This window comes from Zea mays, chromosome 9 (assembly GCF_902167145.1).
Source record: "Zea mays cultivar B73 chromosome 9, Zm-B73-REFERENCE-NAM-5.0, whole genome shotgun sequence".
Taxonomy (NCBI): Eukaryota; Viridiplantae; Streptophyta; class Magnoliopsida; order Poales; family Poaceae; genus Zea; species Zea mays.
This window is the reverse complement of record NC_050104.1, coordinates 159,153,627-159,170,304: the sequence shown is the minus strand read 5'-3', so window position 1 is coordinate 159,170,304 and position 16,678 is coordinate 159,153,627. Positions and strand designations below refer to the sequence as shown.

The window sequence follows — 16,678 nt, the reverse complement described above, 5'->3', positions numbered from 1 at the left end:
CGGGATTGAGCTTGATGCCTTTCGCTTTGAGACATCGGAATGTCACTCCAAGGTCGGAGAGGAGGTCAGAAGCTTTCCTCGTCTTGACTACGATGTCATCGACGTAGGCCTCGACCGTGCGACCGATGTGTTCGCCGAACACATGGTTCATGCACCGCTGGTACGTCACGCCCGCATTCCTCAAGCCGAACGGCATGGTGACATAGCAGTACATGCCGAAGGGTGTGATGAAAGAAGTCGCGAGCTGGTCGGACTCTTTCATCCTGATTTGATGATACCCTGAGTAGGCGTCGAGGAAAGACAGGGTTTCGCACCCAGCAGTGGAATCCACGATTTGATCGATGCGAGGCAGAGGGTAGGGAACCTTCGGACATGCTTTGTTGAGACCAGTGTAGTCTACACACATCCGCCATTTCCCCCCTTTCTTTCTCACAAGCACAGGGTTGGCAAGCCATTCGGGATGGAATACCTCTTTGATGAACCCGGCTGTCGTTAGCTTGTGGATCTCCTCGCCTATGGCTCTGCGCTTCTCCTCGTCGAATCGGCGCAGAGGCTGCTTGACGGGTCGGGCTCCGGCCCGAATATCCAGCGAGTGCTCGGCGACATCCCTCGGTATGCCGGGCATGTCCGAGGGACTCCACGCAAAGACGTCGGCGTTTGCGCGGAGAAAGTCGACGAGCACTGCTTCCTATTTGGGGTTGAGCCCGGAACCGATCCGGATCTGCTTGGAGTTGTCGCCACTGGGTCGAGGGGGACGGCCTTGACCGTCTCCAGTGGCTCGAAGTTGCCGGCATGGCGCTTCACGTCTGGCACCTCTTTGGAGAGGCTTTCCAGGTCGGCGATGAGGGCCTCGGACTTGGCGAGGGCCTCGGCATACTCCACGCACTCCACGTCGCATTCGAATGCGTGCTTGTACGTGGGGCCGACGGTGATGACCCCGTTGGGGCCCGGCATCTTGAGCTTCAGGTAGGTGTAGTTGGGGACGGCCATAAACTTCGCGTAGCATGGCCTCCCCAGCACCGCGTGGTAGGTTCCTCGGAACCCGACCACCTCGAACGTCAGAGTCTCCCTTCGGAAGTTGGAGGGCGTTCCGAAGCAGACGGGAAGATCGAGTCGTCCGAGGGGCTGGACGCGCTTCCCGGGAATGATCCCGTGGAAGGGCGCAGCGCCTGCTCGGACGGAGGACAGATCGACGCGCAGGAGCCTGAGGGTCTCGGCGTAGATGATGTTGAGGCTACTGCCCCCGTCCATAAGGACCTTGGTGAGCCTGACGTCGCCAACGACGGGGTCGACGACGAGCGGGTATTTCCCCGGGCTCGCCAACGACGGGTCAGCTTGGTCGAAGGTGATGGGCTTGTCGGACCAGTCTAGGTAGACTGGCGCCGCCACGTTCACCGAGCAGACCTCCCGGCGCTCTTGCTTGCGATGCCAAGCCGAGGCATTCGCCGCATGCCCACCGTAGATCATGAAGCAGTCGCGGACCTCGGGGAACTCTCCTGCTTGGTGATCTTCCTTCTTGTCGTCGTCGCGGGCCCTGCCACCCTCCGCGGGTGGCCCGGCCCTGTGGAAGTGACGCCGAAGCATGACGCACTCCTCAAGGGTGTGCTTGACGGGCCCCTGATGATAGGGGCACGACTCCTTGAGCATCTTGTCGAAGAGGTTGGCACCTCCGGGGGGCTTCCGAGGGTTCTTGTACTCGGCGGCGGCGACAAGGTCCGCGTCGGCGGCGGCGCGTTTCGCTTGCGACTTCTTCTTGCCTTTATTCTTGGCGCCGCGCGGAGTAGACGCCTCGGGAGCATCTTCCGATGGGCGGCCCTGGGGCTGCTTGTCCTTTCGGAAGATAGCCTCGACCGCCTCCTGGCCAGAGGCGAACTTGGTGGCGATGTCCATCAGCTCGCTCGCCCTGGTGGGGGTCTTGCGACCCAACTTACTCACCAGGTTGCGGCAGGTAGTGCCGGCAAGGAACGCGCCGGTGACATCCGAGTCGGTGATGTTGGGCAGCTCGGTACGCTGCTTCGAGAATCGCCGGATGTAGTCCCGGAGAGACTCTCCCGGCTGCTGCCGGCAGCTTCGGAGGTCCCAGGAATTCCCGGGGCGCACGTACGTGCCCTGGAAATTGCCGGCGAAGGCTTGGACCAGGTCATCCCAGTTGGAGATCTGCCCCGGAGGCAGGTGCTCCAACCAGGCGCGAGCGGTGTCGGAGAGGAACAGGGGGAGGTTGCGGATGATGAGGTTGTCATCGTCCGTTCCACCCAGTTGGCAGGCCAGGCGGTAGTCCGCGAGCCACAGTTCCGGTCTCGTTTCCCCCGAGTACTTTGTGATAGTAGTCGGGGGTCGGAACCGGGTCGGGAACGGTGCCCGTCGGATGGCCCGGCTGAAGGCCCGCGGACCGGGTGGTTCGGGCGAGGGACTCCGATCCTCCCCGCTGTCGTAGCGCCCCCCACGCCTGGGGTGGTAACCTCGGCGCACCCTCTCGTCGAGGTGGGCCCGATGGTCGCGATGATGGTGCTCGTTGCCGAGGTGGCCCGGGGCCGCAGGCGCGGTGTTGCGCGTGCGCCCGGTGTAGACCGAGGCTTCCCGCATGAATCGAGAAGTCGCGGCATGAGGTTCCGAGGGGTATCCCTGCCTTCGGGAGGCAGAGCTCTCGGCCCGTCGGACCACAGCGCCTTCCAGGAGATTCTTGAGCTCTCCCTGGATTCGCCGACCCTCGGTGGTTGATGGCTCCGGCATCGCGCAGAGAAGCATCGCTGCTGCAGCCAGGTTCTGACCGACCCCACTGGATGCGGGTGGTGGCCTGACCCTGACGTCGTCGGCGACGCGGTGCTGGAGACCCTGGGGCAGGTGACGTATTTCTCCGGCCGGGGGTTGGCCCGCCCATGCCTGCCCGACGTCCCGGCGGATCGGCTCAAGCGCTCCTGCTCCCTCGTCGAGCCTGGCCTGCGCCCCTCGGACTTGCTCGAGCTGTGGGTCGTGACCCCCCGCCGGAACGGGGACCACAGCTAGCTCCCGTGGGATGTCAGCGCGAGGCACCGGCCTAGGGTGATCACCGTCCTCCGGCATGCCGAGATGATTGCCTTCGGAGGGATCCCCTAGATCGACGTGGAAACATTCGCGGCTTGGGCCGCAGTCCTCATCGTCGAGGCTGTGGCTACCGTCGGAACAGTCGGAGAGGCAGTAGTTACATGCGGTCATGAAGTCCCGCATGGCACTGGGGTTGCCAAATCCAGAGAAATCCCAACAGATGTTGGGGTCGTCATCTTCCTCGGACCCAGAGGGCCCGTAGGTCGAGGCGTCCGTTAGCCGGTCCCAAGGCGACCGCATGCGAAACCCCAGAGGGTTTGATCTCGCCTCTACGAGAGCGCCCGCCAAAGCAAGATCGCTAGGCGGGTTGAGGCTGAGTCCAAATGACGTAGGATGGGAATCGGTCGGTACCTTTCGTTCGACGAGCAGCAACATAGTTACGTCGGGGACTGATTGCACCGTCGTCTCAGGTACGAGGGCGACGTCCTGCAAGCTCTCCGCGAGCGCACTGGCGTCGTCCACTTGCTCGGGATTGGCGTGTCGCGGGGAGACGGCGCTCGCCTTCGTCTCAAACGCGAGGTCGACGCCCGACGCGCCCCCCGTTGGGGCGCTGGGGACGTCGACTCGCTCGACAGCCGACGAAGCGCGACCTCCCGCTTGGCCTTGGTTGCCCCGCCTCCTCCTCCTTTGGCGGGGGAGAGGACGGGGCGAGCTCGAATGTTGTTCTTCCACCACGTGGGGAAGACGTCGTCGATTCCGCCGCCGGCGGGCGGGCTGTCGGCCGCCATTGTCGTTGTCGCGCGGCGGTGGAAGGAGTATCATGTCGTAGCTGCCGTCGAAGGACACGAACTCAAGGCTCCTGAAACGGAGCACCGTCCCGGGTCGGAGAGGTTGCTGGAGACTGCCCATCTGGAGCTTGACGGGAAGCTGTTCGTCAACACGCAGCAGGCCCCCTACCTGGCGCGCCAACTGTCGGCGTTTCGAGACCGGGGGGTCCCTAAGCCGACGAGTGAATGTCGCCGCGTGCCCCAGCCCAAATGGGTCGACGCGAGGCCGAGCGTGAAGGGGGGAAGTGAGGTGGCCGGAGATGGGCATGAGAGAGGTGGAAATCCCGCGGCCTTCGTGTTCGTCCCGCGCCCAGGTCGGGTGCGCTTGCAGTAGGGGGTTACAAGCGTCCACGCGGGAGAGGGAAGCGAGCGGCCCCAAGAGAGCGCCTGCCCCGTCCTCGTCCCCGCGCGGCCAACCCTCTCTAAGAGGGCCCTGGTCCTTCCTTTTATAGGCGTAAGGAGAGGATCCAGGTGTACAATGGGGGTGTAGCAGAGTGCTACATGTCTAGCGGGGGAGAGCTAGCGCCCTAAGTACATGTCGATGTGGCAGCCAGAGAGATTTTGGCACCTAGCTGGTGTGATGTCGTGGCCGTCGGAGGAGCGACGGAGCCTGGCGGAGGGACAGCTGTCAGAGCGGTTAAGTCCTTGCTGACGTCCCCCTGCTTCCGTAAGAGAGCTGAGAGCCGCCGTCGTCACAGAGCATGAGGGGCGCCATCATTGCCTATCTGGCGGAGCTAGCCAGATGGGACACCGGTCTTGTTCTCTGCGGCCCGAGTCAGCTCGGGGTAGGGTGATGATGGCGCTTCCTGTTGACGTGGCTGGCTTGCGCCCTAGGCTGGGCGACGTGGAGGCTCCTCCGAAGCCGGGGTCGATTCTGTCTTCCATGGCCGAGGCCGAGCCCGAGCCCCTGGGTCGGGCGAGGCGGAGGTCGTTCGGCAGAGGCCAGGGCGGAGTCCGAGCCCTGGGGTCGGGCGAAGCGGAGTTCGTCGTCTTCCGGGGCTGAGCCCGAGTCCGAGCCCTGGGTCGGGCGGAGCGGAGTTCGCCGTCTTCCGGGACCTAGCCCGAGTCCGAGCCCTGGGTCGGGCGGAGCGGAGTTCGCCGTCTTCCGGGACCTAGCCCGAGTCCGAGCCCTGGGTCGGGCGGAGCGGAGTTCGCCATCTTCCGGGACTTAGCCCGAGTCCGAGCCCTGGGTCGGGCGGAGCGGAGTTCGCCGTCTTCCGGGACCTAGCCCGAGTGCGAGCCCTGGGTCGGGCGGAGCGGAGTTCGCCGTCTTCCGGGACCTAGCCCGAGTCCGAGCCCTGGGTCGGGCGGAGCGGAGCTTCCTATGGTGCCTTTGGCAGGGCCTGACTGCCTGTCAGTCTCACTCTGTCAAGTGGCACTGCAGTCGGAGTGGCGCAGGCGGCGCTGTCCTTCTGTCAGGCCGGTCAGTGGAGCGGCGAAGTGACGACGGTCACTTCGGCTCTGCCGGGGGGCGTGAGTCAGGATAAAGGTGTCAGTCCACCTTTGCGTTAAATGCTCCTGTGATTCGGTCGGTCGGTGCGGCGATTTAGTCAGGGTTGCTTCTTAGCGAAGGCAGGGCCTCGGGCGAGCCGGAGATGTGTCCGCCGTTGGAGGGGGGCCTCGGGCGAGACGGAAATCCTCCGGGGTCGGCTGCCCTTGTCCGAGGCTAGGCTCGGGCGTGGCATGATCGAGTCGCTCGAATGGACTGATCCCTGACTTAATCGCAGCCATCAGGCCTTTGTAGCTTTATGCTGATGGGGGTTACCAGCTGAGAATTAGGAGTCTTGAGGGTACCCCTAATTATGGTCCCCGACACATATCCTAGTAAAAAGCCTTCTACAGTCTTAGGAGCAAATTTAGATTTTCTACCTCTTTTGACAAGAATGAAACATTTGCTACCAAAGACTCTAAAATATGAAATATTGGGCTTTTTACCGGTTAGGAGTTCGTATGATGTCTTCTTGAGGATTCGGTGTAGATATAACCGGTTGATGGCGTAGCAAGCGGTGTTGACCGCTTCCGCCCAAAACCGATCCGAAGTCTTGTACTCATCAAGCATGGTTCTAGCCATGTCTAATAGAGTTCGATTCTTCCTCTCCACTACACCATTTTGTTGAGGGGTGTAGGGAGAAGAGAACTCATGCTTGATGCCCTCCTCCTCAAGGAAGCCTTCAATTTGAGAGTTCTTGAACTCCGTCCCGTTGTCGCTTCTTATTTTCTTGATCCTTAAGCCGAACTCATTTTGAGACCGTCTCAAGAATCCCTTTAAGGTTTCTTGGGTTTGAGATTTTTCCTGCAAAAAGAATACCCAAGTGAAGCGAGAATAATCATCCACTATTACAAGACAATACTTACTCCCGCCGATGCTTATGTAAGCAATCGGGCCGAATAGATCCATGTGGAGTAGCTCAAGCGGCCTATCGGTCGTCATGATGTTCTTGTGTGGATGATGGGCTCCAACTTGCTTTCCTGCCTGGCATGCGCTACAAACCCTGTCTTTCTCAAAATGAACATTGGTTAGTCCTAAAATGTGTTCTCCCTTTAGAAGCTTATGAAGATTCTTCATCCCAACATGGGCTAGTCGGCGGTGCCAGAGCCAACCCATGTTAGTCTTAGCAATTAAGCATGTGTCGAGTTCAGCTCTATCAAAATCTACTAAGTATAGCTGACCCTCTAACACACCCTTAAATGCTATTGAATCATCACTTCTTCTAAAGACAGTGACACCTATATCAGTAAAGAAACAGTTGTAGCCCATTTTGCATAATTGAGATACAGAAAGCAAATTGTAATCTAATGAATCTACAAGAAAAACATTGGAAATAGAATGGTCAGGAGATATGGCAATTTTACCAAGACCTTTGACCAAACCTTGATTTCCATCCCCGAATGTGATAGCTCGTTGGGGATCTTGGTTTTTCTCATAGGAGGAGAACATTTTCTTATCCCCTGTCATGTGGTTTGTGCACCCGCTGTCGAGTATCCAACTTGAGCCCCCGGATGCATAAACCTACAAAACAAGTTTAGTTCTTGACTTTAGGTACCCAAATCGTTTTGGGTCCTTTGGCATTAGACACAAGAACTTTGGGTGCCCAAACACAAGTCTTTGATCCCTTGTGCTTGCCCCCAACATATTTGGCAACTACTTTGCCGGATTTGTTAGTCAAAACATAAGATGCATCAAAAGTTTTAAATGTTAGTCAAAACACAAGTCTTGAGCCGGTTGTACATGTTTTGTGGCTCCTCCCCTTTGCGAAGCCGGAACCGACCGAGCTCCCCCTCGATCGTCTCCCGCTTGGTGATTTTTGTGAGCTCATCTCCTTCGTGCGCGGTTTTGAGCACATCCCAAACCTCCTTGGCGCTCTTCAACCCTTGCACTTTGTTATACTCCTCTCTACTTAGAGAGGCGAGGAGTATTGTTGTTGCTTGAGAGTTGAAGTGCTCGATTTGGGCCACCTCATCCTCATCATAGTCTTCATCCCCTACGGATGGTACCTGTGCACCAAACTCAACAACATCCCATATACTTTTGTGGAGTGAGGTTAGATGAAATCACATTAAATCACTCCACCTAGCATAATCTTCACCATCAAAAGTTGGTGGTTTACCTAATGGGACGGAAAGTAATGGTGTATGTTTACAAATGCGAGGGTAGCGTAGGGGAATCTTACTATACTTCTTACGCTCTTGGCGTTTAGAAGTGACGGATGCCGCGTCGGAGCCGAAGGTGGAGGTTGATGAAGAATCGGTCTCGTAGTAGACCACTTTCCTCATCCTCTTTTTCTTGTCTCCACTCCGTTGCGGCTTGTGGGAGGAAGACTTCTCTTTCTTCTCTTTGTGAGAAGAAGATTTCTTCTCCTTTCCTTTGGAGAAGTCCTTCTTCTTCTCCTTCCCTTTTAAGGAGTCTTTCCTCTCCTTTCTCTTGGTGCGGGACTCTTCCGATGAAGCGCTCCCGTGGCTTGTAGTGGGCTTTTCGCCGGTCTCCATCTCCTTCTTGGCGTGATCTCCCGACATCACTTCGAGCGGTTAGGCTCTAATGAAGCACCGGGCTTTAATACCAATTGATAGTCGCCTAGAGTGGGGGGTGAATAGGGCGAAACTGAAATTTACAAATATAAACACAACTACAAGCCGGGTTAGCGTTAGAAAGATAATTGAGTCCGCGAGAGAGGGCGCAAAACAAATCGCAAGAAAATGAAGAGTGTGACACGCGGATTTGTTTTACCGAGGTTCGGTTCTCGCAAACCTACTCCCCGTTGAGGAGGCCACAAAGGCCGGGTCTTTTTCAACCCTTTTCCTCTCTCAAACGGTCCCTCGGACCGAGTGAGTTTCTCTTCTCAAATCAGAGCTGGGAACAAAACTTCCCCGCAAGGGCCACCACACAATTGGTGCCTCTTGCCTTGATTACAATGGAGTTTTGATCACAAGAACAAGTGAGAACGAAAAGAAGCAATCCAAGCGCAAGAGCTCAAAAGAACACGACAAATCTCTCTCGCTAATCACTAAAGCCTTGTGTGGAATTGGAGAGGATTTGATCTCTTTGTATGTGTCTAGAATTGAATGCCTAGCTCTTGTAAGTGGTTGAGAAGTGGAAAACTTGGATGCAATGAATGGTGGGGTGGTTGGGGTATTTATAGCCCCAACCACCAAACTTGACCGTTGGTGGAGGCTGTGTCGTATGGTGCACCGGACAGTCCGGTGCACACCGGACATGTCCGGTGCGCCAGCCACGTCACCAATGCCGTTGGATTCCGACCGTTGGAGCTTCTGACTGGACATGTATTGTTCCATGTTCGGTGCGCCAGTATGGGCGTTCCTGCCTTCTGCTCGCTTCTGGCGCGCATTAAATGCGCCTGCAGGTTACCGTTGGCGCGAAGTAGCCGTTGCTCTGCTGGTTCACCGGACAGTCCGGTGAATTATAGCGGAGCAGCTGCTCTGGTTTCCCGAAGCTGGCGAGTTCCTGAGGCCGCTCGTCCTTGGAGCACCGGACACTGTCCGGTGTACACCGGACAGTCCGGTGAATTATAGCGCGAGTGCCTCTGGAAATTCCCGAAGGTGGCAAGTTTGAGTTGGAGTCCTCTGGTGCACCGGACACTGTCCGGTGTACACCGGACAGTCCGGTGCCCCAGACCAGAGGTGCCTTCGGTTGTCCCTTTGCTCCTTTGTTGAATCCAATACTTGATATTTTTATTGACTAAGTGTGAACCTTTTACACCTGTATACCTTATACACTAGAGCAAACTAGTTAGTCCGATTATTTGTGTTGGGCAATTCAACCACCAAAATTAAGTAGGGACTAGGTGTAAGCCTAATTCCCTTTCACTATTCACTCCTCCTCTAGGTGACATCCAGACCCTTAGTACCGCTAAAGGGGACTTCCAAAGTTAGAGGACAAGGTTACAATGGAGCAAGCAATATGAGGGGTGAATTTAATGGTTTAAGAGCTTTAGTATTGAGGGAAAATAACTCTGGATATTACATCCATTGCTTTGCTCACCAACTCTAGTTAGTTATTATTGTGGTAGCTAAAAATGATGATATTAGTGATTTCTTTGAAATGGTATCCTTATTACAAAATGTTGCTGGAGTTTCTTGCAAAAGGAAGGATATGATTCGAGAGTGTCAACAAGAAAGAGTTAGCAAAGCCATAAATAGTGGACAACTTAGTAGCAGAACAATGTTAAAACAAGAACAATCACTTCAAAGGGTCGGCAACACTCGTTGATCATCTCATTTTAAAGCCCTTCAGACGTTAAGTAGAGAGTGAAGAGAATGACATTGAGATTTATCATGAGGTATCGGTGATTTGTTGATCATCCCTAAATCCACGTTGAGGTGGACTTCAAGCTCTCACTCGCTCCTCTATCAAGACGCGACTTGATCTTTGAGCCAAGCGGACAAGAAATCACTCAATACCTCGATTCCACTAGTGTCGCCTTTGACACTCCGGCGAGGTGGGCGCGAACCCCTCACAATCAACACCGCGGCTCCCCCACAACCTTTACGGAGAGCTCGACGGAGTCAACACCTGAGCTGTCGAGGAGGCGACAACCTCTAAGAGTAACAAGCCAATGAAGCTTGCTCGGTGTACCACCTAGTACCTCAAAGATCACCAATGGATGCAAATGCACTAGGAGCTCTCAATCTCTCACTAGAATGCAATCTCAAGCAAAGAGTGTGAGAGAGTGAGTTAGAGAATTACAAATGAGCTCAATGTATGCTAGGAATGGCCAAGAGAGACCTCACACACGAGCTTCACTTCTATTTATAGTCCACCTCTCAATTCTAGCTGTTATGTGCAACTAGCACAGCTTCTGCGCACGCGCGGACAGTCTATGCCTTACGGTCGGACGGTCCACCGTACAAGTAACGACTATAATTCCCATTTAAAACTTGTTGGTGTTGTCAGAAAAAGTCAAGCCCAAACGGTGCGCCAGCCCATGTCGGACGGTCCGGGACGTGGCAACTTGAATCACTAGAGCACTGACCAAGTTGAAATTCATGGACGGACTATCCGCCCAACATGGTCGGACTGTCCACCCCTAGGAGTTAGTACTGTCTAGGCTAAAGTCTTGGACAGTCCGTAGTACAAATGCCCAAAAACACACAGTCTATGCCCAAATCCATTTTGGCACTTGTGGCCGGCCCACCGACCCTGGTCGGACGATCCGCACAAGGACACAAAGACATTGCAACTACGAACCCCTCTGGATAGATCGCAGACGGTCCGGCCTCCTGGCCCAGATAGTCTGTCGACCCCAAAACCTAGTCATTTTTTAAATGCGCTTTAGAAAAGATTTAACTCTCTAAATTCAAAGCGTTGCCAGTCCTCATGCAAATGCAGCTACTAAATGCTCTATGTGGCACTAAGTTTTACACCGACCAAAGTCATTGACCCCTCTTAATAGTACGGCTATCTATCCTACTAATCCGGTCAATTTCTTCTCTAAACTCTTGATGACCGGTAAAAACAAAACCTATGTTATACCTTTGCCTTCACTTGATCCACAATCAATGCTTATAAGTCTATAAGACTTTTCTGTTCTCTGTGGTCCAACCTGCATTCTTATTTCTCAAAAAATTGTTAGTCCACAAGTGGTTGTCATTAATTACCAAAACACCACTAAGGGTCCTAGATGATTCACACCCTTAAATCTTCTATGAGAAATCAATCAACTTCCTCCTTTCCTAGCTGATTTAGGGCTTCAATATTCTCTTTAAGGTTTATTCCAACATCCTTCGCATACACCTCCTCCTTCCCCCTAGATAGGGCGCTGCCTTATGAGCTCCTTTGGGAAACTTGTAATATTGATTGGTATTATGTTGATGTTTTAAAGAAATATAAACTCCATTGACAGGCGCTGTAAAAGGAAAAGAACTTCGCTGAACCTTGGCTTCCCAGATTTGAAGCACTTGTTCTCTTTGGCATGCTCTTTTGGGAAAAGCATGTGGTTATCTGAGCACACATAAATACTCCCATAATTCATATCGATACCAAAAAATATTTTCTTGGGTTGGTACTTATCTTTAGGTACTTTATGAGGCTTCGTATGAATATCATTAATCAATTCGAGGAGCTCATTGTAACAATCATTGTAGAAGAAATACTTAGACTTAATGGACATAACTCTAGTCATGAAAACAAGTAAAGGTCACTTCTGTGTGTTCACACGACAACTATTATGAAGCTTTCAGAAGTTTGAAGAATGCTTCAATCTCTAGTGTAGGTGGATCCTCAATATCTAGGTTAAACTCTGATCTAATAGTTTCAAGGATCTTGTCCATCCTATCAACCCTTGCGCTACAATTCTCTTCCTTGACTTCCATAGCTTGAGTATCTGACTCACTATGATGCACCCAAACCTCATAATATGGCACAAAACCATACCAACATAGGTCTATGGTAAACTTATTCTTATCAAATAGTCTCAATTATTTGCATCTACTACATGGTACCACACCTTATTGATGCTTGGCAAAGAGAAAACAAGACTAACAAAACATGTAGTCTTGGCACCCACTCATCAGATTGGGCCCCTCTCTTATCCTAGCCACTATACACTCATACATGTCCACTCTTAAATTTTAACACACAACACACAAGTCTTAAAACACGATTGTTCATTCACATCCACATACAAGTCTCAACCACACAAATACATAATACATAGTCATGACCACACATAAATCATCATACATGTTCACTGAAGTTTTAACCACATAGTATATAAGTCTTAAACACACAATACAGAAACTATAAATCATGTGGCATGTCGTCTGGATCACTATATATCTTCTATGACATCTGAAACCCTAAACCCTAACGGGTATAGTTCTTCCCTCCTTGGTTGTTTTGTGGACCGGGAAAACATGGTTAAAATACGGGAAAATACCGGATTTTCCCGAGAAATCCGAAAACGGACGGTAAATATGTCTCACCGTTTACCGTACCGTTTTCGTAACAACATATCCCGTTCCCATCCCGTTTTCCGTATTTCCCGAAAAATCTGAAAACGGACAGAAAAATCTGGTAAACGGTACCGGAAATTTACCGACCATTTACATCCTTATATACATCCAATCACAGTCTTGACCTATAGCTCAGGCTATAGATTAAAGCAAGTTGATTCGTTAGTTTTTACATTTTTATATCTAGGTCCTAAATCTATAGGAAATGATTAGTTCTAAACTCATCCAAGACCTTCTAGTTTTTACATTATTTTATATCTAGGTCGAATGAAATTTCGATAACATATTTGTGTTGTTCTTCAACGCCCAAAAATGATGCAGCGAAGAATATCAGAGTTTATGCTACCAAAATTTCGTTCGACCAAATAATTTTTTATAATGTCGATTGTGGTTCGTAGGATTGGGGTTACCTAGGCTGGGAAAGGAGATAGAGAGGACACCGGTAAGAATGGAGCAATGGTGGAGTGGAAGTCGTGGAGGAAAGTTATCCTGATTAGGGCATGTACAACCCCATTTAATATGGGGACTCTTAATTAAGCCTGAGCATTTCGTTATTCGGTTCTGTTGGGTTCGGTTCCTCGTTTTTTTTTTCAGAAAAATTGGTTATCGAAATTTGGAACCGAAATATGTATCGAGGAGGCCAGGACAGGTGGAACCGAAAAAATCGGTTCGGTTTCGATTCCTAACCGAATAGACCGAAGTTTAGCAAAAATAGTAAAACAACACAATTTTAGAGTTTAGCAATAGTACGTAGATGACCGGATGGGGGATTGGGGTTGGAGATAGATTAATTTGGAGAGGTTGTGTGCTTATATACTTAGGATTTGGGAAGGCTAAATTGAGAATTTGAGATATGCCTACAATTCTATTGGTCTATTGTGCTTCTATTACATTTTGGTTTTTTCAGTTAATTCGATTCCTGATGTCTAGAACCTAAATTATCTCGGTTCTTTCGGTTTTTAAAAAATGGAACCGAAATTTCTAATGGTTAATCCGATTCCGGTTAATTTGGTTCCGTTCTTAGGTTTCGATTTGTTTTACCTAGATCTGCTCTTGAGGTAGAGGGATCACTAATAAGTGGCTAAATGAAAAAAATACAAGACACAAACTGTTTCTTGTATTTTAAAATTCGAAACGGCATGCCCTTAGAGCCGCCATAGCTGATGGCTAGTGGACCAGAATGGTTGAGACGGTGGTTTTCTTCGAGTTCGAGGCATCTTCGCTGGCCATCGGGCTGCGGCTAGCAGCGGATAAATCGGGCGTGATGAAAAACTCCTTTCATTCGGTCACAGGTCAACCGTTGACTTGACACCAGCGATTTATTACGTTAGTTTTTCTAGAACGAGTGTGCTGCGTAGATTGCTTGCAGACCAGTCCAGGGGCGGCAGATCATAGCGCCCCACAGTCGTAGTCCGCCATGGCGACCAGCGTCTTGGACAGCAGCCGAGACAAGAACCTGTCCCTGACGAACCTGACCACGGCGTTGTTGCTCTGCTGGATGAAGCCGACGACGTAGGCGGCGGTGATGAGCTGGATGCTGCGCCACCGCCTCGCCGCCGCGTACTCCTCCAGCGCCGCCGTGACGACCCGCCCCTCATCCCGCTCCTGGCCGAGCAGGGCGAAGGCCTTGCCCAGGCACCGGGCCAGGACGACGCCGTCCTCGAGCGCCGCGCACCCGCCCTGCCCGAGCTCCGGCGTCATGGGGTGCAGCGCGTCGCCCGCCACGCACACGCCGCCGCGGCTGATGCTGCCGCGGACCAGCGCCAGCGGGGACCGGAACCGCAGCGGCGACGACGCCACGTCGCTCATCTCGCTCCGCTCCACCACCTCCAGCGCCTCGGCCGGGACCTTGGCGCCCCGCAGCTTGGCGACCACGTGGCTCCGCATCTTGGCCACGCTCTCCTCGGCGTCGCCGTCCGCGGGGGACGGGTACCAGGTGTAGTTCCAGTAGACGGAGGTGTCGGAGCAGGGCAGCACGCCGGAGCGGAAGCCGTGGCCGATGAACTGCAGGATCTCGGGGCCGAAGCCGTGGCCGCCCGGGTACTCGGCGAGGCCCCTGGTGGCCGAGCGCCCCGACAGGATCGGCTTCGGCAGGCCCAGCCACTGGGCCACCACGGAGTTCACGCCGTCGCACCCGATCACGACCTTGGCCTTTATGGTGGAACCGTCTGCCAGGTGCAGCTGCAGGGTCTTGGCGCCGCCGACGCCGTCTTCCTCCATGGCGACAACCTTGGCCGAGTACCTGATGGTGCCCTCCGGCAGCTCGTCGGCCAGCGTCCGCAGCAGGAAGTCCCGCTTCACGCACCGGATCTCGTGTGGCCCGCTGGTGTATTTTTCAGAGGATGGTCAGTAATCTGCTCGTAGTACTAGTAGTAATTATGCACAGACAGAACCGACCGAGTACACTGGTTGCAAGCAAGTTCTGAGTACCTTTTGCTCTGAATCTTTAGGCTCACTTCTGCAGCTGCTTCACCAGTAGCTGCAGAGAAGGCGATCATACTGTCACAATCATAAAAAAAAAGGTAAGACATGTCACGTGGGCTTTGCACTCTATAGTTTCAGGCTTGGGCCGAAGCAAATGGGCTGGATTTGTTCTCGTAGTGATGTTTCTGGCTGCTGGCGGCTCACCGCTCGTAGAGCAAATGGTGCTCCCGGATCTTGTCCCCGACGCCGAGGGCATCCAGGGCGCGGAAGGCGTTGGTCCACGTGGTGAACGCGAACCCCGACGCGCGCAGCGCCGGCGACGACTCCAGCACCAGGCACCTCACCCCTTTCCTGCACCACACGACACGACACGCACGAGACGAGACCAGCAGCCCGTCCGTCAGCACGGAGGACAGCAACGGCGGATTGTGCTTGTGCAGGGGAGTAGGTAGGTAGTGCTTGCCTGTGTAGCCCGAGCGCCGTCGCGAGGCCGGCGAGGCCCGCGCCGGCGATGACGATGTCCTCCACGGCGTCCCCCATCGGCGGTTCCCGCGCAGAACGAACTGATGAAGGCCGCTGCAGCAGCTTGCTCTGATGCCTCTTTCTTTTTTATAGCAAGCAAACAAGCAAGACGACGCAGCCGGGATGGGCACGCGCAGCTTCGCCGATGCATCAGCGCTTCGGGCTGGCTTCTTGGGACTTGGGATTGGGAGGAGAAGTTGGAGTTTGATTCGCCGAAACCACCGGCGCGGCGCGGCCGCACAAGGAGGCTGCATGTGCTGTGTCCACCACCTCCATCCACTACTCTTGAGAATTACAGAAACATAATAATCTACTGCTCTACCGATTGTAAAAATAGTCCACGACATGGCAGCTTCTATCTAGGCTTTCCACAACGTATGCCGCACGACATCTTTGAGTCGCCATCGTTCCTCGTTCGCTTCACTAGTTTCGTTTACCAACATAGCCAGAAAAAAAGGACAGATGATCATCATCATGTGAGGCCAAATTTGTGAACGGCCACTAATTTTAATTAATCCGGTACTTTCTAGCCTGTCCACGTTCATGTTTACATTTTTTAAGCATCTAAAGAAGTAATAAACAATTAGAATACTATAGAACTAGATTTTTTTGGCAGACTGATGTATAAAAAGGAATGCAAAGCATCTTACTTATCTCATCCCTATATTCAAACTCAACTCTACTAATAGTACAATATATAGTCAAACAATGTTTTGGTTAATTATATGAGTGAACTGTTAGACACGATCTAAATGATATTCGCTCTGTCTACCCAAATGTTTTTTCTCATCCCTATATTCAAACTCAACTCTACTAATAGTACAATATATAGTCAAACAATGTTTTGGTTAATTATATGAGTGAACTGTTAGACACGATCTAAATGATATTCGCTCTGTCTACCCAAATGTTTTTTCTCATCCCTATATTCAAACTCAACTCTACTAATAGTACAATATATAGTCAAACAATGTTTTGGTTAATTATATGAGTGAACTGTTAGACACGATCTAAATGATATTCGCTCTGTCTACCCAAATGTTTTTTCTGTGAGGGAGGGCGCTATGCATTTCAGATTTGGAGATACATAACAAGTGTTTTTTTTTGGGTAAATGGTTATTTAAACTCTTAAGTAAGGATGGTTTTTGCCTTCTTGGCAGTTATGGCGGGGGAAATCCGTAACCCAAAACTCGGATCCGGAATATATCCCAAATCTGAATTTTGTTCGGGAATTTTGGATGACAACTTGTAAAACGAAGGTATTTCAGGTAATTTGGGTATCACAGTCAGATATCTGAAATACTTGAAGTACCCGAACTTTCATGTCTCATGTACTCATGTCATTGTTAATTATCAATTTGTGCATTTATATTATACATTTATATTATGTGTAAGTGTTTATTAACGTGTAAAAC

At 52.2% G+C, this 16,678-nt stretch overlaps 1 protein-coding gene across 3 annotated transcripts; it reads right to left on the bottom strand.

The window, feature by feature from the left end:
• Positions 1-13,416: 13,416 nt before the first annotated feature.
• On the bottom strand, positions 13,417-15,669 carry LOC100217165 (uncharacterized). 3 transcript variants are annotated; one of them, XM_035962103.1, is made up of 4 exons: positions 15,205-15,669; positions 14,946-15,092; positions 14,748-14,796; positions 13,417-14,640 (listed from the first exon to the last, which is right to left on the bottom strand). In XM_035962103.1, the coding sequence occupies exons 2-4, from the start codon at positions 14,995-14,997 to the stop codon at positions 13,707-13,709; spliced, it is 1,035 nt and encodes a 344-aa protein (XP_035817996.1). In that variant the 5' UTR covers positions 14,998-15,092; positions 15,205-15,669; the 3' UTR covers positions 13,417-13,706. The 3 variants fall into 3 exon arrangements, with proteins under 3 accessions (XP_035817996.1, XP_020399101.1, NP_001137002.1); NM_001143530.1 differs by having other exon boundaries at positions 13,620-14,640; positions 14,748-14,816; positions 15,205-15,306; XM_020543512.2 differs by lacking the exon at positions 15,205-15,669 and having other exon boundaries at positions 14,946-15,192.
• Between the last annotated feature and the right edge of the window lie 1,009 nt (positions 15,670-16,678).

Excerpts from the sequence above, each read along its gene's own strand:
- LOC100217165 (NM_001143530.1), bottom strand. The coding sequence starts at position 15,281 with ATGGGGGACGCCGTGGAGGACATCGTCATCGCCGGCGCGGGCCTCGCC. Across the intron at positions 14,817-14,945 it reads CACCATTTGCTCTACGAGCG|TATGATCGCCTTCTCTGCAG; the intron begins GTGAGCCGCCAG and ends TGATTGTGACAG. Across the intron at positions 14,641-14,747 it reads CTAAAGATTCAGAGCAAAAG|CGGGCCACACGAGATCCGGT; the intron begins GTACTCAGAACT and ends AAAATACACCAG.